Source organism: Sander lucioperca, chromosome 21 (assembly GCF_008315115.2).
Source record: "Sander lucioperca isolate FBNREF2018 chromosome 21, SLUC_FBN_1.2, whole genome shotgun sequence".
Lineage (NCBI taxonomy): Eukaryota > Metazoa > Chordata > Actinopteri > Perciformes > Percidae > Sander > Sander lucioperca.
The window spans coordinates 20,991,756-21,015,407 of record NC_050193.1 but is presented as its reverse complement, the minus strand read 5'-3'; the positions used below and the strand labels follow the sequence as shown (position 1 = coordinate 21,015,407).

Here is a 23,652-nt window from a genome sequence, read left to right as displayed (position 1 = left end):
CTATAATGAACATAAGCATTTAGCAACTGAAGCGACCAATATTTTCCTCAGGAGCTGGTAGAGACCAAAAGAGTTAAAAGAATATGGACACAGACTTCTAATGAATCACGTTGTAAAATATGTGTGGAAATCTTGACCTGGCTGATACTCTTAAACTAAAATGGTGCAGAAAATGGAGAAAACTTACAAATTAAAATGAATATCACTCCTTTGATGAAAGGGCCCTCTGGGCAAGCTGTAAAGAGGATAGAGACTTTATATTATGCCTGTTTGTGCAAGCTATTTCAAAATCTTTTTTTGCATAATACAAATGTATTAATTTGCTTGTCCAAGATGAGTAAGAACCGACTGACAAATGTGTGAGAAGTGGCAATCCGGGCCCAAAATGAGGACCTTTGGATTTTTAGATCATAAAATATCCCTAAGACCACTGGCTGGGGACTTTTCACATTTTGATTATTTATTTTATTTATTGATCTACAAAACACAAATCCAAGGGATAACATGTTAAGTGAGAATACTTCTAACATAGTCCCAAGATGCTAAAAGACAAACCACATCATTAAAAATGAAACAATATATTCTTAAAAGATTACTAGCCCAGATATAACCTGTCACCCTACTCCATAAAGACACCCCAGAGACAGCAGACTGTACAGACGTGTTGACTGTTTCTCAATGTGTTACAGTACAACAATATTCAAAACAGATTAAGGATATGTGTACTATTTATGGGGTTGTCTACTTTTTGTGCTTGTCCACAGACTTAGTCCAATCATTCTCTGATTGCTTCTCTTTTCCTCCCTCAGATGGAGACTTAAAATGTCTTTTTAATTTCTGCATATCTTATCTGACTATGAAACTCTATGTTGTTTCCCTCAAGGGCTATTCCCAGTGTTCACAACAAGTTCTTAGAGCAAGATGTCTGGTGACATGCCAAACTAAACACACTGTAATCTGCAGCAAGTCTGACACACACCCTGCAGTTAAAATGTATTTCAAATGATCAGGTTGTCATGGATATCCATTGAATAGTATTACAGAGGAGAAATCAGCTCTTTTATGGAAGTCAGACAATCAATGACTAATGAGCCACTTTTACCTCCATTACAACATTCATCCTTTAAGTAAAACATCAAACCAGACGAGGAGTCACGGAAATGCCAGGATCATATATTTAATGTCGGAGTGTTGTGCAGTGTATAATTGGTGTAATGTGTGTCAGTAGAGTCTGAGTGCAGAGCAGTCTGTCTCCCAGCGCCTCGCTGCCCACAGCAGCTTGTCTCTGGACCGTCTCCTAGGCTCACCTGGACCGTTCGTCTGCCTCTGTTCACCTGAAGACAGTTTTGTTCAGTCCTAATGGGTTTCCAAATACAACCTTAATACGATCAAACAGAAGCATTAGGTCCAAACAGTACTCTGTCCACTGCCTTGTAGAATAACAGAGGTAGATACATATAATTGATTTGCACACTAACATTAATTATTCCAGTCCACCCCACAAGATGGATACACTATGTAACACCAGGAGTAGGTGATATGTTATCCTCTATCACACTGTATTTTATTTAAATGTGATATTTTAAGGAAAAGCCATAAATAATCTGTTCTTATTGATCCAATGACCAGATGAGAGTGCGTTTTTGCTAAACCAGAAAAATACACAGATCTAGGTACTTCATCACGAGTCTCGCTTTGCCAGACCCTCCTCCAAAGCACGCTGAAGGAGGGTCTGGCTATTCCACATAGCATTTGGGGATGGGAGGAAAACATGCTCTGGTTTATTGACATTTCTTTAAACCAATCAGAATCGTCATGGGCGGTGCAAAACTCTGCATGGAGCACCTGCAAAATAGTCGTGCGAGAGAAAACTCAGATTGGACAGATAGTCTAGCTAGCTGTCTGGATTTACCCTGCAGAGATCTGAGGAGCAGTTAACCATAGTCCTCATAAATCCACCGAATTTAAAATTCCAACACAAAGGAAGTGTAAGGAAACGGAAAATACATGCATCGGGCGGAATTTCCTGCGGCACCGGAGCAATCCAGGAAGAGGAATGCGAAGGATATAGACTACTTCATCACAAACTCATATAAAATGCCGAAAATTATGTTTTGATCATTGATTAGGAACATTACATATTGATAAGAACGTTTATCCTAATATTCTGTGTTGGCCAGATATTGGCGGTTTCACACTGTGACCACTGGAGGACAGTGAATACACTCAGATGAGCTGTCAAGCTTTTATCATATACTACTTTCAAAATTAAAAAGTGAATCAAAAGACACCTCAATGTTTTTAATATTCTGATCACCACCAAGTATGTAAATAAAAGTGGAAAAAACATTCACAAAGTGGTATTTTTTATTTATTGCAGGGCTGTTTGTTGCATTACATTGCAGGGCTTTATAATGTTTTAATATTACTAGTGATGCATCCAAAGAATAATTATAATAATATTCAGTATAAATATCTGTCTTATTCCAACTAATTAGCATGTGAGTTGTAGTGAATCATCTTGTTTATTGTTCTCCCCTTTCAGACATGCAATGAACTGGAAATTGTACATGTCAGTCTCGTGTTTGAATCATTTAGGTGAAATTTAACCCATTCAATCAACCAAAATTATCTTTTTTGTCCGCCAGCCAAATGACTGTTCAAATTTTACCAGCCGTTGTTTTTTTGGCTGGTGAGTAAAGCAAATCAACCAGCCACTTGCATATTTTACCAGCATTTGGCTGGTGGATGGTGGTGCTAATTTTTAACCGTGTACTGATCACCCTGGGTGTCATGTAACCAGAAAAGTAATCCCAACCCAAATCATCATCTGTCTAAACCTTTCATTACACAAGTGATGCCGATGCTGACACAGACTAGGAGTCAAGAGCAATTTCATTTATATTCTGATGTAGCTGGCTGAAATGGATTAGAATGACTTTTGAAAGAAAGTGATTATATTTTCATGTACATTTATGCAGCAGAGTTCACCCTACCTGTCAGTATGTTGTGTTGGTGCCACTGTGTTGGTCTGCCGCCAGCCAGTTGTGGCGAGCCGTCAGTTACTGGGGGTGTGTACCCTGCTTTGTAGGTGGTCCAGAAATTAGATGGATCCTGTGGGTTGGTTATCTCTCTGATGGCCTGGCCACTGCGATACCGAGCCCAGTTTTCCACCTTTGGGTCGGTTCTCTGGAGCAAGACGGAGGCACAGAAGGGTGTGAGGGACCAAAGGTGTTGTGTCTCTTAAAAAAATGGGTTTTATTTACTGAATGAACTGATTGTGATGAATTAAGCCAAGATATGTAAAGGTCCATAGAAACACCACAACCCAATGGTCTTTATACATAAACAATTAAATAAGAGAAAGCCACTTCACTGACCACTAGATCTAACAAATAGAAAGACTGATACAGGGCTGACAATGCTGGTCTTATTTGCCATTACTATACTTCGTTTTTGGTGTAACTTTATTGTTCATATCCATGTTTACTAGCTAGCAGTCTTCTTCATCCGGGCACATTGATGCATATCTTGTTTGCAGCATGGAGCACCAGAGCCAATATTTAACATTTATTTAATCATATTAAAATATAAATATAATTTCAAGAGTGTCTTGGCTAAGCAAGGCACCACCAACAACAACAATGTCTTACAGACAAACAACAAAAGAAAAATAAATTATATAATATGCCACAAAATCAGAAATAATCAGATTATAAAACCTCTAATAGAATCATAAAATATTTACTTATAGAAAGAACCTAAATACCACCTTCAAACAACCCCAAAGCTTTCAGAAACCATAAAGATACATCAAAGGTATGCCTGGAGTGATTGTGATGTGTTCCTGATGTGATGTTTGCAGTTTTGCATTTCACTGTAACCTTACCGGCGTGATGTGTTTGGGCCTGTGCACGTCTTTAGTATGTGACTGCAGCGGACACTGCAGCGGTGTGGAGATGTTCCTAAGATCCAGCTGGTTCCGATGCTGTGAGGGGAAGCTGGGATCTCTCAGGTGGAAGATCAGAGGACGTCCGTCAGCCGACCTTCCAGAATAACTCTGACATACATGAAGACACAAAATGATGAAAAGACTACTGAAAATGTATTAATCTGTCAGTTATTAACAGTGGGCTGCACCTGGTTGTGGGTGGTGGTGTAGGAGGGTGCTGTGTCACCCAAGTTTAGGGTGCTCTGATGCAGATGCCTTGCTCTGGAGTTCTTTGCTTTCCTTCGACACTGCCAACCATGATGGGCCAACGGCTGGTCACCGTTCATCAGACTGTTCATGCTGACACCTCGGCCAAAGCTTCTGAGGGTTTATTTGCTTGTCTGAATCATAGACTCTAAAAGTCTCTAATACAGTAGAAAAGGAAATGGGTGCACAGTTCCTACTTGAATCTCAGAGAGAGAGAGAGAGAGAGAGAGAGAGAGAGAGAGAGAGAGATACATTATATTTTATATATCTTAAAAAGATTCAGTTCATTCACTGACATGCACCTGTTTCTGTGATCAGTCTTAAGTTAAGCACAAAGGTGGAGATCCTATAGGTGTCTTTAATTAAAAATGTTGCACTGAGCGAAATGCTGACATATAATACATCTATAATCAAAGCTTTACAGATGTGAATCAATAGAAATCAAATCACAAAGATCAGTGGCTGTCTTTATCAGTGGCAACATTTGAAAGTCAAAATGAAATCCCTTTTGAAATATCTAACAGAGCAAAAAAAATAAAGAGCACAATAAAGAAATTAGGTGAATCAGTGATGATACCTTCATCGTCTGCTGTGTTGTTACTTACCAGATAAGTCAGGCTGCGTCTGTGGAAACTTTGCTGTCATGGTGACAAGAAAACAAGAGAGCTACAGTATGAATTTACACCATTCAAACATACACATTATAAATCCAAGTTTACTTCTGAAGTGTTTGTTAATCAGTCATACCCTCAAAACATTGTCATTCTGGAAGACTGCATGGTTTTTTCTTACTGGAAAATCTACATATAGGTAGGTCTACTCATTAACAGCGGTGGAAAATAACTAAGTACATTTACTAATGTACTTTGTTACAATTTTGAGGTACACGTACTGTCCTTGAGTATATCCATTTTCCGTTACTTAATACTTCTCCTCCACCATTTTACAGAGGGAAATTACCAGATATAATAACTAATAATAATCTAGTTAGTTACTCAGATTAAGATTGAACATAAAAATGACAGTGGTGATTCTGCATAAAGAGTACTTTTGGTACATATAGGCTACTTTTTCTATACCTTTCTTAGTTTATTTTCAATTACTTATATATATTAATATTATATATTAATATTATATATATATATATATATATATATATATATATATATATATATATATATATATATATATATATATATATATATATATATATTATTTGTTTGCTTGATGCTGCTGCTCGCCCCCCTGCAGCCGCAAGAGGAACTGCAGACTTGGACTGTGAAAGGGAAACCACTGGCGTTCGTGCATCAATATTCATCTCTCGGTCACCAACACATTGTTTCTTTGGCTGTATTGAAGGTTAGGCTGTTTCTCGTTCGTCGAAATGGCGTCTAACGGTAAGAAAACCTTTCCCTTCTGTGCTTAAATAACGTTAACGTTATCGATGTTTTAACAGTGAAGGTTAACAAGCCAACGTTTGTAACGTTAACGTTAGCTAGTGACAAGACACCGGTTAGTGGTAAATGTTGGTTATAACGTGAGCTAGCTGCTAATTATATCTGTTTAAATTAACATCACTGCTTAAAGACGTTTTTATTTTCAGATCACTCGGTTAGAATATTAAAGGACCTCACCACATCGCTTCTCCGATCGGAAGAAGGCTAGCTAGTACTGACATAACTAGCTAGCTAGCTAGCTAGCTATGTGTTGGTTGTAACCGTAAAGCTAGCTACCATTTAGCTAAACAGGCTTCTTTCTTTTAGCTAGCTATTTCCATTGTGCCCCATGGTTAAAAGACTTGTACCATTGGCCATGCACTGACCCAGTTTCAGAGGGCGGCCAAGATCATCATCTTCTTTTTCTTTTTCTTCTTCATTATTATGGCAGTTTAGACGCTACTAGGCTAATGTTATTAACATGATGCTCAGATCCTTTACTACAATAAAAGTACTACCACACTGTGAAAATACTCCACTACAAGTAAAGATCCTTAACGTTACTTAAGTAAATGTATGAAAGTATTATCATTGTGCTGTAAAATGTTCCCTGTCAGTGTTTTACTATTTATATGTGATGTTTCTGGATTAATATTACTGTTGCATTAATGTGTGTGTTGCATTTGCTGCTGTAGAGCAATGCATCATATTCTATAAAATCATCATATGTTTGTAACGTAACTAAACTGTCAGACAAATGTAGTGGAGTAAAAAGTACAACGTTAACCTCTGAGATGTAGTGGAGTAAATGTATAAAGTAGCAGAAAATGAAAATACGCCTACCTTGAGTAAATGTACTTTCCAACACTTGTTAGATGTTTGTTTACACTTAATAAATGTCTTTTTGTATTAAAAAAAACAAAAAACACCACAAACGGTATGTTTTAAAAGCCGCTTGTCTAACAAATCAAATATTCTAACAGCTTCAGCTACTTTATTACACTGCTGGTTCATTTCTCATCCCACTGTATTTATGTGTTGGAAGATAATAATATTATTATTATTAATAACAGGCATTAAAACGTGTTATATTATTTCTGTTGGGTTAGACTGCAGCCCATATTTGCCAAACAGAAACCAGCATCACACTGATTTATTTGTACTATCTTTAAAATGTACTGTTATTGAGGGGGGATTCCAATGTGAAAGATGCTTCGTAGCATTTGGATCAGTACTATCAGATCTATACTGTTAAAATGTTTTGATAACACTCGATTTTCTTTATTCCATAGATTATTCCCAAACATCTGGCCAGGGGTAAGTAATGTCTCAATCATAAATTAGAGTTTCTCAACCTTGGGGTCGAGACCAGATTTATTTAGTTTTTAAATTTATCATACTCTATCTATCTATCAAGAGCTCCATTCATTCTCATACAAACAGCTATACTAGAAACACATATAATGTTTGGGGACATGAGAATCAGGTTGTAAATTTGGGTTAAACCAAGAAAAGTATGAGGAAACCCTGAAATTAACAAAATAATTTAGGAAATCTCATCTGTATATACTCGGAAAATTATGGAAAAATGCTTACTATCATTGAATTACAGTTTTTAAGCACTGTGTTAATGTTTGATGTGTTTTTTTAACCTCTTGCAGCTATGGGTCCTATGGCGGAGGTGGAGGTAGTGGAGGTGGTGGTGCTAACCAGGGCTATGGTCAGTCTTCTGGACAGAGCTACAGCCAGCAGGGCTACGGGGGCTATAACCAGAGCTCTGACAGCAGCCCCGGCTCCTACAGCCAGGGAGGATTTGGCAGCTATGGTCAATCCCAGTCAGGTAGAGGAAGACTCTCCAAAACCACACATTTTAGCAGTCACACATTGTGGTGTAGTTAACTTTAACTCCATGTCCTGTCTCCTCTGTTCTCCCTGTAGGATACAGTTCTCCACCCTCTAACCAGGGTGGTGGTGGTGGTGGTTATAATCAGTCCTATAGCCCTGGAGGCTATAACAGCAACCCGCCCTCCAACATGAGCTACAACCAGCAGTCATCCTTCTCTGGGTACAGCCAGCAGCAGCCTCCTTCTTCATCCTCCGCAGGGTAAGACACCATCAGCTTTTGCGTCTATACTCTTTTTTTAACAGACTTTAGCCCCATTTGTGCAGGAAGTTGCTGCTTTTTTAAATATGCAGTTATGCTGCAGCTAAGACAGCTCACAGTCAAAACATCATTTCTGACATGTAAGTTTCCAGGTCCACAATAGTCTGATATCTCTGTGAAACTGATTTAAACTGAAGATGTATTATTGTAAATATAGCTTACACAATCACTATGCAGGTGTCTTGTGGTTTAAGAAAAGTTTGGTAACCACCAGTTTAAGTTTCTACTCCAGCAAGCTTTGGTGCCACAGTTGTGTAGCCTTGGTGGTGGTGTTTTCTTGCTTTTTAATGCCTCTCTTTTCCCAACCTTCAACAGCTATGAAGGTAACCCGCAGGCCTCTGGCTACAACCAGCCACCGAGCGGTGGACAGAGTGGAGGTGGTTACGGCAGCGGTGGAGGTCAGACTGGTGGCTATGGGGGCAGCGGGAGCCACCAACAATCATCCCAACACGGAGGAGGTCACTACAACCAGCCTTCGAGCTACAACTCGCCCCCTCCACAGAGCTACAGTCAGCAGAGCCAGTATGGTCAAGGTGGAGGTAAGGGATGGGTTTATATTAACTTTTTTTTCCCAAAAAAATTTTCCCAAGTGAAATTAAGTTAACATGGGACAAAGTTGGACATGACATACACATTTTGCTGCTCAGGATCGTTCACGGACCTCTCTAACAGCTTTTATAGGGACAGTTTTTTTGTAGTAGAAAAGTAGTTGCAGTGAGATCTGTGGGTTATTGTTTTTGGAAAAACACATTGCTGTTGGGTTTTTCAAATGTCATTTTTTCATTAGTTTGAGCACAAATTCCATTCACCTCCACATGCACTGTGTCCACAGTGTCCCATAGCCACAAAGTTTTCTAGAGTGAATTGGATACAACTAAATCAAACATTTTGTTTTTATAATATAGTGTTGACATTTAGAGTGCGTGAAGTGCACTCAAACAGGTAAATCTGTTGAGGTCTGATTGTCTCAACTCTCTCAGGATATGGAGACGAAAGCCCACCGATGAGCGGAGGAGGAGGAGGAGGTGGAGGGTACACTGGTCCCGATGGAGGTTACGGAGGTCAGGATGGCCGCGGTGGCAGGGGACGCGGGGGTGGATTTGGAGGTCGCGGTGGTGGCGGATATGATCGTGGTTTTGACCGAGGTGGCCGAGGTGGTCCAAGAGGAAGAGGAGGCATGGGGTGAGTGTTTAAAAAAATCATCCAGTGCCCATATTGTCAGTCCTGTCTAGTGTATTAGGTCTCCTGGACTCATGAAAGCACACTGAATCTACAGTGATGCACGTAAATGTTTCCTCTCTTGGGGTTACATGTGGAGCTATGTCGAGGAGTATAAAATAGAAGAGAGAGTGCTGTTCCAGTGCTGTTGTAGCTACATGTTAAAGCAATTGAGAGGTGCTGTGTCAAATTTCCCCTGCCACTTACTTTTGAGGAAATTGAGTCTTAGGGATTCTTAAATTGCCACAAAGCATTTGCTACGTTTTCAGTCTGCAGTGACAACTGCAAGGATCTTGGTTTGTTCTCAGATCTGTATGCCATACATGCACCTCTCTTAGGTGAAAACATACCTGATTAAAAGTTCATCTGTGTTTCATAGCACCTCCCTGAGTTAAACTGAGGACAGATACAGTCAAAGTCCTGTGCTGCAACTCTGGGAAATAACTAAATTAATATAATAAAATCGGTTCAGATCCATTACCAAATGATACCAGGGCAAGAATTACTAAATCGATCCTGATACTTCTTATTAAAAGCTGCTACTGTACTCTGACAGAGGGAGAAGCAATGTGTCATGCTTTTGTAAGGTGAATGCATCATCAATAGGCTGCTTCTGAATACATTTTTATTCCCACTGAGTGATTTACTCAGATTGGCATTTCTTTTTACTCTGTTAATTACTTAATCACATGCATGTTAAAACACAAGAGCATTTAAATGACAAATATGTTAATTGTGTGAATTCTCTGAACTAGCACGCATGCACACGGAGAGTGTTTATCTTCCCAGAGCGTGATCTAACGTTAGACAGATCCATTTTTTTTTATTTTTTTTTATCATTAATATTGCTTCTAAAAACTCAGAACAGGGCTTAGTTTTGGTGGTATAGTATCGATCCGACCACCCAACACAGACCAATCATTGCTGCAATGCTGTGGTTATGATATAAATCAATATATGAATATTAATACAAACATTTTTACAATAAAATATATACAGTGTAATGAAAAGAAAATAATTGCCGTTCATGCAATGAACTGTGCTCCCCTGTTATACATTTAATTCGGGAAAAATCTTCCTGTGTGTAACGCAGAACCTTCAGTAACTCATGTTGGGATTGTTTGCTATAAATTTATAAAATACGATCATTTAAACCAGAATTTTATAAAACACCTCTGATGTGTTTGATCAGAAAACATAAAATGCCCAGAGCTCACAAAAGAAAATTGTATGTACATGTTCAAAACATGGTTGCCCACAAACAGGTAGCGTTTAAAATGACGAGTTAAGCTTGTAAACTGGGTGAAATTCAGAGTTGACATCATATCAAACAGGGGTTTGGATTTAAGGTCCTTGTGGCTGAATGCTGGTCAGAAAACATATTTTTAAAGTCTACGTTATGATCATTACCACCAAAAACAAGAAGGCACTTGTGTGAAGTTGCAATGAACATGCCAGTGACTCATCTAATTCGTTAATGATGGATCCTTGAATGAAAGTGCTACAACATGAACCAGGATAAATTGCTGCGTTTTGACCATGGCTAACAGATTTAGGTTTGTTGTCTGGCTTCATTTTCAACTGGTTTTATAATCTGTCCTGAGTGATCCGATCACAAGTGGATAGCTCTAAATACAGGTTGGAATGCACCCTGAACCCATTGAGATTAGGGTTGGGTATCATTTTTTATTTTTATTTTTTCAATACTGGTGCTAAATTGATACTTTTAAAACAGTGGCGGTGCCTGAACCGATACAAAATCTTTATGTTATGGTCTTGTTGCCTTTTTTTTTTTTTACGTGACTAAAAACACAAAAAATGTGTACAGCAGACTCTGTGTAGACGATTCCACTACCAGTGGGATAATCCAAACGCTTTTCATGTTCAGAGTTTTTAAAAGGACAACATTTCTGGTCCCAAACTTTCCATCATTATTACAGAAATTATGGTATGATCACACTCAACTCCGCATTACACGAAAGCCAGGTTATAAGCAGAAATACAAAACTCAATGTACCTTTTTAAATCTGCAATTTATTTGCTTGGAGGAAGTTCTGTTAAACACAAGAAAGGGGAAAACTAGCATTGAAAACAGGTTGAGAATGAATTTGTGGTGGCTGTTTGTACGTAGCCCAGAAATGCAACACAAGCTACTTTCCAATTAGCAAAGTAGTTTGTCACTGCTCTCTAAACTGGATTTTCTGGGCAAACTTAAGAAAGATATACAAATGTTATAAAAATTTAAGTTATGGCTTTTATACGTTTATAGTACAGAACAGAATCAAATCACTTTGTTTTTTTTACAACAATAGTGAAGCTATGAAGCAGAATCTGGTATGGTAAGTTGATGTTTTTGTTATAGAGGTTGCACTATATTTCATGTACCTTTCTTGTTACTCATTGACAAATTAATTTGCCATTTCATTGTACGTTGTGTTACCTATCACAGACTATATCTCGATCTCCTTCCCCACCATTACAATATCTGGAACTCAATCCCAAATGCGTCATCACAGATTCCTTTAAGTAGGCCTATGGCAATGGGCACTAATAGAATAGAATTCCATGTCACGAAGTTAGGTAGATTTCGGCTGATGTCCTCCTGTGTTGTTCAACAAAAGCATAGGTAAATTATGACATATTTTTATCTTTACATATTGATGAGTTTAAATGTTTTTTGAGTGATCTTGGTTTAAGATTTGAGAATGGAGGAACATGTAAGTGTGAGTAAAAAAAAAGCGACTGGTGCTTGTGTCCTACCACACTAGATGTGACATCTTAGTATAATGAAATGTATGTAATGTTTATAAAAGGCACAAACTGTTAGGTGTTTAAGTGTAAACTAACTGCAGATGTATAACTCTAAGACAAATTTGCCCAGAACACAACAAAAATTAATTTGATATTTTAGATTTTTTTCTCTATATATTGGAAGTTGGCCAGTAAACTTTGACGCTCTGTGAAGTCCAAGGCCAATATGGTGTTCTTCCTCCTCCTGAGTGTCTTTTTGTCTGCAACAACTTGCAAAAATGGCACGTAAACTGTGGTCTTTACACACGCTGCACAGACACACACACACAAACACACACTACACTACACTACATTACCATTACCATTACCTGCCTTTCTTACCTGTTACCACCACCTTCCCTACCAGCCCCCACTGTGTCATACTCTGCTTTAATCAATCTTTGAATCTTCTCCTAGGCTTTTACCTTCTCTCCAGGCTGGCTTTCTGCTCTTAAGCCATTATTTGGGAAATTGCAAAAAGGGGGAAGTCTACAGACAGTTAATAGTATTCTTGTAGGTAGAGGAAATAATGATTGAAAATACTAATCATTTGGGAGATCATAGGAAAAGCCTCAAAGAACACCTGTTTTGGGGTTTGCTGCAATTTGTGTAAAGAGTAAAGGTTGCCAGAGACCTAAAAAACACCCAACACCCATCCAGGGGTCAACCGTGTTAATGTTTGGGTTGGTTAATTGTTACAAAACCCAGTTATATGATGAAATAAAATGGGTTCATACAAGTCACTTAAAGACTTGATAGGACTTCAGGGTAAAACTGGCAAATTTCAGCTGCTTGTGAACATAGAATGACAAGGTCTTTAAACTGGCCTCTTGTCCTCAAGGTATATTCAGGAGACCCCAGACAAAGGTTTATTGGGGGGTCCAGTAGGACAAGTGCCAACTGAAGAGGGGTGGGTTTAAGTGAGAGACTGTGAGAGTGAAGGTTACCCACAACCCGTTGAGAGCAATCGCTGTCAGCACCAGCCTTCAATGCGTGTCGTTTCTCTCTTCCTCCTCATCAGAATGGGCGATCGTGGAGGATTCAATAAGTTTGGTGGTAAGTGACAACAAAAAAAACACTTGAGCAAAAAGGTTTGTTGAGTTTGAGGAGTAAAAGGTAAAAGGAGGGATGATCAGTACACTTAAAGCATGAAGCAGGTGTGTGGTTTTTGAGGTAATCTAAATACTTAGAGATCTACAATTTATATGTACTACTAATCTGATTAATACAGAAACATAAACACATGAACAGAATATTACTGATAAATATGACAGACGTTGTCAAAGTTATTAAGACTTTCATGTTATTTAAACTAAGCAATATGCTACGCGAGGTAGTGCGATGCATAATGTTTTCCATAGCACAGCCTCGCAGGTAAGAACCCTCAGTGTGCTTGTCTTGCTTATCTCAGGTACTGTGAGTGTACTCATGCTCGGTGAATGAAAGTGTCCAGCAGAGGGAGTTAAATGTCACATTATAGCTTTACGTGAAGTTCTTCCTCCTCTGCTCTATGTTGGCGTTGAAATATTGATGGTGTTTGGATCTGACGGAAACCTGCAGTGTTTGATGGGGTAGTGTGTCAAATCAACAAAAGGAAGTTTCGGTCTTTCTTTCTTTTTTTTTTTTCTTTTTTTAAGAGATGGTTTCATTGCACAACTATGGAACGTCGTCAAGCACCAGTAACTTGATACGGTACACATTGTGCTGTAAATGGAAGGAAAGTTTGGTTTCTCAGGAATTTGGTAATTCATTTGAAACAATAGACAAAGGTGGTATTAAAGCTTGGACTTCTTCTATTGTTTAGGTGAACTTCAGGCTCACTCTCAGGTCTGTGGTGTTGACAGAGAGATACTTGGCATTTACATTATCCAGCTTGAAGTTGCTTTTATTGATGTATTAATGTATTTTTTATTATTATAAAGCAGCATCCAGAGTGGATGCAGGTGCATTAGTGCAAGTGACATCTACAATAGTTATGTTAATGGTGATAACATGATGTGTTTCACCATCAAAAATACAACGTTTACCAAAGGCATAGGATTTTGTATGTTTGAATTCCAATATTTAAGTAATATACTGTAGTAGTAGTAGTAGTAGTAGTAGTAGTAGTAGTAGTAATTTATTTTTCAAAGTGTCTTGCATCAAAAGGAGCCCAGCCTGCATGGGCTTCCAATACACTAAAAACATAACAAACAAGATCAATAACAAAAAAAAAGAGCAAAAGAACAAATATAATACAACTATATTCATGTCAAACTAAGTGCAACTAACAATGTCAAAGCAAATACACACAATCCTACTGCTTGGAAATTAGCAATCAAAGAGGCACATTTAACACGCCCTCCCACACTGTTGGTAAGCATCTAACAAAATACTGAGGTAGGTCTGTAAAGTGGTACTGAGGTCTGCCTTCCTCAGACCTCGAAAAACAAATCTGACATTGTGCAGATGTTTGAAGGAGAAGCATGTGTCTGAGATTGTGATATAATGGACAATAGAACAAAAAGTGTCTCTCCCAGATCCCAGAGATGGCACTTGCTATTCTAATCTGGAATTAAGTGGAAGAGTCCTAGTATAAATAAGCCTATACTCCATGGATTATGTAATAATAATTATTATGTAGTTGAAGTGCAGCAGGGTCCAGTGTTGGAAACAAATTCTGTGCCGTTGGAATTTTAAATTGCACCAGCGAAGTTGATTAAGAGGTTTTTGATTTGTTACATGCACCAACAATATGTGTAGTGAATAGAAAAAATTTGAAAAAAATAATAAAAATTCAACTACTAAATTCAAATGCTACATTTAATTTAGTATAAAATATGTGCATATTAGCCACGTGTCTAGTTGGGCTGAGCAGTTTGCTCTATGTATAAAATGTGAACTGTAGACACAGTATGTCAAAGTTGTGACGCAAAGTATGCCATGAAATGTACACGCTCAAGTGCAAATATGCAAATGTTCAAAGGATTCACAAAGGTCAATAAATCTGGACGAGGATATCCAGGGGTCAGAGTTCATTGTCCTGGTCTGAGAAAAAAGGTTTCTCTGACTCTGTGTTGGCTACAGAGGAGTTTGTGAGTGTAGGAGCTGAATAGTTTATTGCTTGGGTGGTGCAGAATGTTCATAATCCTACTAGCTGTGGTTCTGCACCTTCTGGTGTACAAGTCCTCGAAAGTGGTGAGTGTAGATTCGAGGGTCCACCACTCTGTAGGTCTCTAGGATCCCCCACTTAAGATGATCTTACCTTAAATAATAATATGAATCTCACAAAACAACAATAAAAAGCTACAGCATAATAACACAGAAGTAAAGACATATTGCTTGTAAGAGTAAAAACACTTTACAGCAACAACTCTAGTTTTGTAGTTGCAGTGTAAAGCACAAATTATGGGTGAAAGGTGCCATTGTAATCAACACATATATAAATTGTTGATTTGAAAAAAATAATCCATACAAATTAATTAGAAAGCATCTCATTGTTTGTATACTTAATGTACGGTTGGTTCTACATGAAATACATTTACCAATCACTCAGTCTCAAGTGAGATTGAGACTTGAAATCTTAGTTTCGTTGTTGACACTGATACCTGAACACATTAGTCATGGTGACATGGCGCTATCATGATAAAGGTGTGGAAGCTTTTGAAAGGGAGTTTTTTTTTTTCATAAACAATAACTAGTCATCCACCAGTTGTGCCAAGTGTGGTCAATTAACTTATAAAATGTCAGTCATTAGTTTGGTAACCTCTGTTCGTGTTTGCCTGGTTTCATGGTCACTTCTTGTCAGATTTGAAGTGGTTCAAAAGTTGTGTTGATGGAAGGGGTTTGGCTTTGGCGTCTTAATACAATGCAAAGTTTGTTTTAAAGAAGGATCATCTTAGTTTCAGATACTCTGGTAAATCAAGCTGCCAATGACACAGACTTCAGTCCATCTTCTAAAAGGTGACAGGACTTTACACACCAAAGAACGTCTTAAGGTGTTTCAGTTAACCTCTGAAAAACTTCAACATTGGAAGTTGGTTTTCTGAATGGGTAAAGTGTGTGTAACTGTTGTACTAAATAACAAAGTGTTTTGAAGTCCTTCTCTGAATGACGAACATGGTGTTCTTACTCTGAAGATGTACTGTATGTTGGGGACAATTTCCAAGAATCCTCTGTGAAGCTGTGTAAAAAATATGGTAGACAAAGGAATGAGTGACAAATGACCGTGTCAGTGTAAGGTCTACACTCAATATGGGCATTGTGTTGCAATATGTTGGACTTGGTTACACAAGTTGGTAATGTCTATGTGAAAGGAAATTATTCATAGTTTGTCAAGAAATGCATCAACACAAAGGTTTGACTTGTTTTAAATATCAAATTCAAGAGATTTACACAAGGCTGTGTTTACTCAACAAACAACCCAACCAATTAAAATGATATGCTGTGACAGGTATGGTGGTTATTCCGATGCACAAAATCAACTTGAAGGCAGTATTTCTATAATGTGCACAATCTTGTTTTGTACACTTGTTTGTGAGACTTCAAGATAACATCAGCTACATCCTCTGCGTGCAAGTGGTAATCTTGAAAGATGGTATGAAATAATGACTGTTGAAAGACAGGGTGGTAAAACGTTTGTTTTGTTTATGACAAATATGCTGTACAGGCTGTCCATGGTAAGCTCCTTAGAGCATAGCTCTACATACCAAGTGGCTAGAAGCTTAATACTTAATGTTGTGGTGGGAACAAGGAGAGAAGTTATACTGTGTGAGTTGTTTATGTAGTTTATCATTTATTCATTTCCACAATTAATTTCAGTTTTTTTTGCCCTCTCAAGGACCAAGAGAGCCGGGACATGGACATGGAGGACCCAGCTTCAGTAAGTTTTGTTGTTTTTTTCACTTCACACCGGACATTATACAACCATCATCACATCTCATCACATCTCTCACCATCTTATGTGACATCTGGGTTCTCTGTTCCCTGTTCGCCTCTTGTTGATTTTCTGAACATCTCTTGATGTTATCTTCCAACAGTGCAAGACCAGGATAACTCTGATAATAACACTATCTTCGTGCAAGGCCTGGGAGACGACTACACTGTTGAATCAGTGGCAGACTTTTTTAAGCAGATTGGGATCATTAAGGTAGTGTATGTTAGTGTATATAAAAGTAACCGACTGTACAGTAGAATGAGGTAGGATGGTCCTTCAGTGGCATAAATGATATTGGAGCCTTGTTCCTGGGATCAATTGGAATTATCTCATTTCAAAATTAGAAACGTTTTATCAACATTTGATGTTGGCTTTGGACAAATTTGAAGAATAGAATAAAAATAAAATAATTCTTAGAATAAAAGCTCAAATTGTGGCAGCACAATTAATTAGACCAGAGATCTTCAATAGGGGGTCCGCGACCCTTAGGGGGTCCTCAGAGTTACTCCAGGGGGGCCGCCAAATTATCGTTTGCTAATTTTATGAATTTTTTCCTTTTAATTAAAATGTCTGAAAATATACATTAACATGAAACACGGTGCCTTCCCCATGTATGTTTAGCATTAAAATATGATGTATAAATAAGGTATGAATGTCCATCCATCCACCCAGTTTAATATGCAGCTCAGTTTAATACAATATATGTAGTGGGGGGTCCCAGCTCTGTCTCTCTTTCAGCTAAGGGGTCCTTGGCCTTAAAAAAACATTAAGGACCCCTGAATGAGACTATGAGACTGCTTCCAGGAAAGTGGGAAACGCTAACAAGCACAGATTTAATCATTACTGAAATGGAGGCTGATGAATTAGTGCAATGTGTGTTTGATTGCTTTTTTAACTTGGTGTGTGAATGTCGTGTCTCAGAAAGCTTAAAACTGATCAAATTTAACTTCAAAACTTTAAAATATTAAACTTTTGAAATTTAGATTTTATACAATCACATACATGACAGTTAATATAAGCTGAAATTTGACCCCTTTTTGCAACTAGATTATTATTGTTTGTGTCTCTACATATTAGATCATATGACCTAATTAAACCACTGCATTGTCCCTGTCTCGTTTATGCTCTTAGATCAACAAGAAGACCGGCCTGCCCATGATCAACCTGTACACAGACCGAGAGACAGGGAAGCTGAAGGGGGAGGCTACCGTGTCCTTTGATGACCCCCCCTCAGCTAAGGCTGCCATCGACTGGTTTGATGGTGACTCATAACTTTTAATGTTTAGTCCTTGACCGCTTCAATAAGTCAGACAGGGTAGCATTATATTTTCAATAAGGTTGCAGTTAGGAATGTAATGGAGGAAGTGTATTCAGCAGTACTTGGTTTTAATATGAGAGTGTGGAAAACAGGGAGTCTAGAGATAGACAGCAGAGAAGTGGACTGTGCAGCAAGAGTGGGTTGAAATCTTTATTTATTATTATTCGGCCATTTCAATACTTTTTTTCTCCACCTTAGAAACTGATTGGAATCTGTTGTAACTGTCATGATGTTTCTGTTTGTCTTGTATTGTGTTTAAAGCTTTAGTGTGTAACTTTTTGATATTAATGAACGTCTGTTACATTCAAGCCATTGCCAAATGAGTTGCTACAAAGCTAATTAAGACTATCAGCTCCACACAACTCTCTGTATTTCTCAGCATGGCTATGTTCAGAAGATTGTGGCGTCCGGTGACTTTCCCACGCAGAAACTCGAGTGAAGATAATTACCTCTTCTGAAGAGTCCATCTTGTTTTTTTAATCCTCCGTGTCCTCCTTAGACAACTGTGTGGAGGGAGGGGTGGGGGCCGGTGCGTGGCCGCGGAAGGCTTGTATCATGTGGACGCGCCGACAGTTTTGTTGTCAGTACTTAGAATTCCTCATGGGGACGACAGAAACTACGCACTATAGCTTTAATTCTGTGCTCGTCTTTCATCCATTTTGGGATTTAAAGCATGTCGATTTCTTGACTCAGATGTCATAAGAATGACGTCTGTTTGTTTTTCTTTGACAGGTAAGGACTTCAATGGAAATCCTATCAAGGTGTCTTTTGCCACCCGCAGAGCCGACTTCGGAGGCCGAGGTGGCATGAGGGGAGGACGAGGAGGACGAGGAGGTGAGTCTGTTTTTTTTTAATCATAAATTAGATTTTTTTTTTAATTGAAACAATCTCACCACCAGGTTCGTTTTGAAGCTGCTCAGTAGCTTTCCATCATATCAAAAAATTCTTCTTCTTTTGCCCAGTCGTCATTTTTTAAGAACTTTAAGGACTTCTCGTTCATGTTGTCTTAACAGTAATGATTAAAAGTTCATTCATGACCTTGGAAACAGACTTTGACAAAACAATCTCACCACAAGGTCCATTTTCTAGCAGAACTTTTAAGTCTCAATCTTTGATAAAACTTTTTCCAATTGCTATTTCTGCATTTATTTTTACACTTGCGAGGGAATGAACACCTGATCATGGCTGGGAAGGCTTCACTGTTACACTGACAGAAGATCTCCTGGTTTGGTTCTGTGCTCCATGTAGGGCCAATGGGTCGTGGTGGATTTGGGGGGGGTCGAGGTGGAGGTTTCCCAGGAGGCAACGGAGGCAATGGGGGCAACGGGGGCAACGGGGGCAATGGGGGCGGTGGAGGAGGACAACAGAGAGCTGGAGACTGGAAGTGTTCGAACCCGTAAGTTCAGGATTTATCTCTTCATGAGGGATCTGGATAGAAACATTTTATACTACAAAATAAGTTTTAAAAAGTATTGACTTTTTGTTCAAGGATCTCAGTGAAATCTCAGCTTTTATTAAATGTTTTGCATACACTGTATTGTGTTCATAGTTCATAATACAGCTTCATACAAATACTGTAAGATTTGTTTTATTGCTTTGGTATATTGGAACATATGTACATATAAATCTCAAACAAAAATATAATTTTGTAGATTGTGCAAAGACCATTAAGAGCATGACAGAAATGTAAAGATCATTTTTATTTTGTGGTTATGTATTGATTTCTGTCCTTTCTGCACGTTTCTCTTCAGCAACTGTGGCAACCTGAACTTCTCGTGGCGTAATGAGTGTAACCAGTGCAAGGCCCCGAAACCTGAGGATGCTGGTGGGATGTCCCCAATGGAAAGAGGTTAGACTTCTGCAGTTTTTACATTGTAGTCTGTTATTGGAGGTGTATCGTTTTTATGCTATTAACTTGAACAGAAGGTTTTTCATTAAAGTGTTATTTCATCCAAATTACAAAGATTTTTTTTTTTACTCACTTTTGACTCTGGTCGTACAGATAGTTTTGGTTTCATTTGTCCAGTTTTCATTGGAACTACTTTCTACTGGATATATAGTCCCTATAAAAACAGTTTACCACACTTTGTATGATATAAATGATTGGATTAGTAGTTGATTAATTACAAAGTGCATTGTGTGTTTTTTATTGTGATATGGACTCCCCTGGGTCTGGAAATAAAGTATATCCATATCCTTTGAACAGGAGTCATGTTACTTTGTTGTTGTTTCTTTTTGACTCACTCACTCACAGTTAACCCCACAGGGTCAGACTGCTGACATTTTTGTCTGCAGTGTAAACTCTTGCCTCGGGGTTCAAACATAGTAAAAGTGACATTTTCTGTCATGTAATACATTGTTAACAAATTGCTTGTTCTGGTGTCAGGAGGTTATGGAGGAGGAGAGCGCAGAGGGGGGTTTGAGCGGGGTGGCTTCAGGGGCCGAGGCGGCGACCGCGGGGGCTTCAGAGGGAGCCGAGGGGGCGACCGCGGAGGATACGGCCCTGGAAAGATGGACGCAAGGTCAGATACACTAAAACAAACGGCACTCTTTTATTAAAATTGTTTCAACATCAAAGGTACATAATACAGTGTTTCCCACATATTAGCTATACCTGGGCAACACACACAATATAATAAAGGATGGGTTTTTGGTTGGTGTAATTGTTCATCCAGTCCACATTGGTCTAAAACAGACAAAAGAAGTGGGTATCTACCAAAGTTACTGTCTTTTCAGTGCCAAATTCCCTGGTAACACACTGAGTACCTCATCATGCCATCAGGGAGGAGGTTTAGAGTCCCATGTTATCGATTGTTACAACACAGTTTTTTTTTTTGTCGAATTCAACTTTGGTAAAACTTTGCTCTGTTGACAAAATAGCAATTTGAAAAGCAATGTGTGGTCAATACCTGAAAGTTCAACACATATTTGTATAACAAACTTGCGCATGCGCGCGCGCGCACACACACACACACACACACACACACACACACACACACACACACACACACACACACACACACACACCTCACACCTGTTCACCCTGTAGTTGTTGTTCATCGGTTGGAGGCTGTTGATGTAATCTGTGTGTTGATATTTGCAGGGGTGACCACAGACAGGAGCGGCGGGGCCGTCCCTACTAAATCATCCTCCATAGGACAAAGTCTCCCCTGTCCCACCTCCAGTAGAAAGACCAGTGTGTGTCCCCTGTCCATACACCTTCCACCTTTTATATTAATCCGTTAACTTTGTTCCTTTACATTCAGTGTGTAGAAAAATGTGACTATCCCTATTTTTGTGTTTGCTCTTGTTCATGTGACTCGTTGACGTCTATCCACAGTTCCTTCTTCTGCTCAGTGAGGTCTCATTGCACACAACTCTACAACTTAAAGATGGGGTAGGCCGTTTTTGTGTGTGTCATTGGGCAAACCTCTATAATAACCTTTCATAATTTTGTAATTCAAATGTTCTGAGAAAAACTGGACTTCTATGCTTTGTTTTCAGGCTTTAGAAAATTTTGCCCATGGAAAAAAAGAAGTCTAAAAGAGAGTCGCTAATAGGTTAGCATTCTGCTAACCGTAGCCAAAGGCCCACAGCTGCAGCTAATTTAAGCTAATGTTTTTGAAGCTAGCTACTGTATAACCTAGAATCACAGTATGTCATATCAAAGGGCTTTACAAAGAAAACAGTACAGTAATTCTCATAGAATTGTTGCTAGATAACAACATTCATCAGGATGAAGTTAGTCTTGCTATCTCCACAGCGCTGTGACAGCGTCTCCAATAGTGGAGATAGCAGGGGGAGGGGGGGGGCAGGCTTTATGCCTGCAATGTGAGGACAAAGGGGGGGGGGGGCTGCAGAAGGAGGGCTGGATATTCACATTCTGCTGATTTTTGTGTGTGTGCCTTTTCCAGAAAACTGCCTACCCCAGCTTTAACACAAGCTTTCAGAAACGTTTCAGACAAGTCCAGTTTAACCATGTTAAACCACTTACTACATCTGCAGGGAGATTATGTTTCAGGTCTCATTTCAGTCTCAGCTTTAAAAGAAATGTACGGAAAATTCTTCTCTTTGTTGTGGATTCATTAACGTTTTAAAAGGAATTCCTAACATTGTAAAATAATAAATGTGTCAACATTATTATTAATTTCTCATGACCTGCTGTACTTGCAGGAATTAAACAAATCTGGCACTTGTATCCTATAACTATAGTACATTTTGTGAATATAAACATTTACTAATGTATTATTAAAATCTAGAAGATTGAAGCTGTTGTTCTAGTTTGGAAATGGAAACAAAAGTGAATGTTGCTTTTAACATCAGAGCTTGTACTACTGTTAACATAGAGAACAAATTAAAAGTAATGGATGATTATAACTTTATGTTTTATACATGTTTTTTGTGTTTTCACTTAAAACATGTCTGATAGCTTGTGTTGTAAATGTGTAGCTGTCACTGTTGCTGCATGCTTAAATGTCAGCTTTGGAAACAAGTTAAGCTGGTGCTGCAATGGTTTACAGTCAAGATAACCAAACCAGAAAATCTGTTTGCTTTTTACGGTCAGTGATTTATGTGTGACTTCAGTCACTTGGCAAAAACTAATTAAAAACTAATTAAACTCATTGCAACCATCACATTGAATACCAATACTACACGAGATGCCAACATTTGTTCTCACAAGATTTAATAACACAGTACACTCTCTGGTTTTAAATATTAAGTATGTCATGAGAAAAGAGCTTAAGATTATGATGAAGTAAAATCCTCTTTTGTTAATGAGCCAACATGTCTCTGCAGATGTATTTAACATGCTTTTGTTGAGACAGAACTCAACTAGTGTATTTATTATTTATGAGTTTTTGTATTGTGCATGTGCTGGTTTTCAAATGAAGGAGTTTCTTAAAATCAAACAATGCATCTGTGGTTCTTACTGACGCGTGCAGCTTTTAAACATTTGGTTGTATGGGAAATTTCTAATTGAGGTCAGATGCCAGAACCTGCAGACATAAAGACAAGGCAACAGTCAGTTAGTAAAAGCTCGACTGTGCATATTGTTTCTCAGTAATGGGTCAAGTTTAAGTCCTCGTAATTCAAAGAAATGTTGAGTATCTTGATTCTTTGAGATGTCAAACATGTCATCAGCTTTAATGATCTCATTTGTAGAATGGCTTTTATCTCACCAGCATTGTTATGATCTGAGGCATTAACCTTTTGTTTGACTGCCACTCCTGTTTAGAACTTGGCACACTGTTTAAGTTCAAAGAAGAGACTGATTTTTAATGAACATATCAATCAGTCATCATCATCGACAAGTTGGTTGTAAGTATCATTTACTGTATGTCAGGTTAACGAGTACAGCTGTTGCCCTGACAATGAACGTGTCCTAAATCCACTTTAGATAAGGGGTCAAATTTAAAAGGTGTTGCATTCTCGTACAATAACTAGCTATGTGCAGTTAAAATCACCAAACTTAACATTCTATTTTTTATTATAGTCAGTGTAGGATCCTTATATAATAATGACCATAATAATGACCTTTATAGCATCTTCAAGCTGCAGCTTCTTCAGCTGCCGTTCCTCTAATGGCCACAAGAAAAACATCTAGGAACTTTT

General features: G+C 38.4%; 2 protein-coding genes across 4 annotated transcripts; one reads left to right on the top strand and one right to left on the bottom strand.

The window, feature by feature from the left end:
* Positions 1–1,021: 1,021 nt before the first annotated feature.
* LOC116063786 lies at positions 1,022–6,144 on the bottom strand. 2 transcript variants are annotated; one of them, XM_035996559.1, is made up of 6 exons: positions 6,021–6,144; positions 4,804–4,836; positions 4,141–4,312; positions 3,890–4,060; positions 2,997–3,189; positions 1,022–1,334 (listed from the first exon to the last, which is right to left on the bottom strand). In XM_035996559.1, the coding sequence occupies exons 3-6, from the start codon at positions 4,288–4,290 to the stop codon at positions 1,222–1,224; spliced, it is 627 nt and encodes a 208-aa protein (XP_035852452.1). In that variant the 5' UTR covers positions 4,291–4,312; positions 4,804–4,836; positions 6,021–6,144; the 3' UTR covers positions 1,022–1,221. The 2 variants fall into 2 exon arrangements, with proteins under 2 accessions (XP_035852452.1, XP_031174613.1); XM_031318753.2 differs by lacking the exons at positions 4,804–4,836; positions 6,021–6,144 and having other exon boundaries at positions 1,023–1,334; positions 4,141–4,433.
* Positions 5,439–22,945, top strand: fus (FUS RNA binding protein). Of its 2 annotated transcripts, XM_031318721.2 has the most exons (15): positions 5,439–5,595; positions 6,927–6,951; positions 7,296–7,474; positions 7,573–7,738; positions 8,114–8,337; positions 8,779–8,980; positions 12,828–12,862; positions 16,626–16,667; positions 16,825–16,934; positions 17,853–17,982; positions 18,772–18,873; positions 19,288–19,435; positions 19,791–19,888; positions 20,426–20,561; positions 21,143–22,945. In XM_031318721.2, the coding sequence occupies exons 1-15, from the start codon at positions 5,583–5,585 to the stop codon at positions 21,180–21,182; spliced, it is 1,650 nt and encodes a 549-aa protein (XP_031174581.1). In that variant the 5' UTR covers positions 5,439–5,582; the 3' UTR covers positions 21,183–22,945. The 2 variants fall into 2 exon arrangements, with proteins under 2 accessions (XP_031174581.1, XP_035852438.1); XM_035996545.1 differs by lacking the exon at positions 20,426–20,561.
* The last annotated feature ends 707 nt before the right edge of the window (positions 22,946–23,652 follow it).

Bases quoted from the DNA above. Each gene is read 5' to 3' on its own strand.
- LOC116063786 (XM_035996559.1), bottom strand. From the start codon at position 4,290: ATGAACAGTCTGATGAACGGTGACCAGCCGTTGGCCCATCATGGTTGG. The intron at 4,061-4,140 runs GTGCAGCCCACT...CATGTATGTCAG, and splicing joins ACACCACCACCCACAACCAG to AGTTATTCTGGAAGGTCGGC. The intron at 3,190-3,889 runs GTAAGGTTACAG...GTCTTGCTCCAG, and splicing joins GGCCCAAACACATCACGCCG to AGAACCGACCCAAAGGTGGA.
- fus (XM_031318721.2), top strand. The intron at 8,981-12,827 runs GTGAGTGTTTAA...CCTCCTCATCAG, and splicing joins AGAGGAAGAGGAGGCATGGG to AATGGGCGATCGTGGAGGAT. The intron at 16,935-17,852 runs GTAGTGTATGTT...TTATGCTCTTAG, and splicing joins AGCAGATTGGGATCATTAAG to ATCAACAAGAAGACCGGCCT.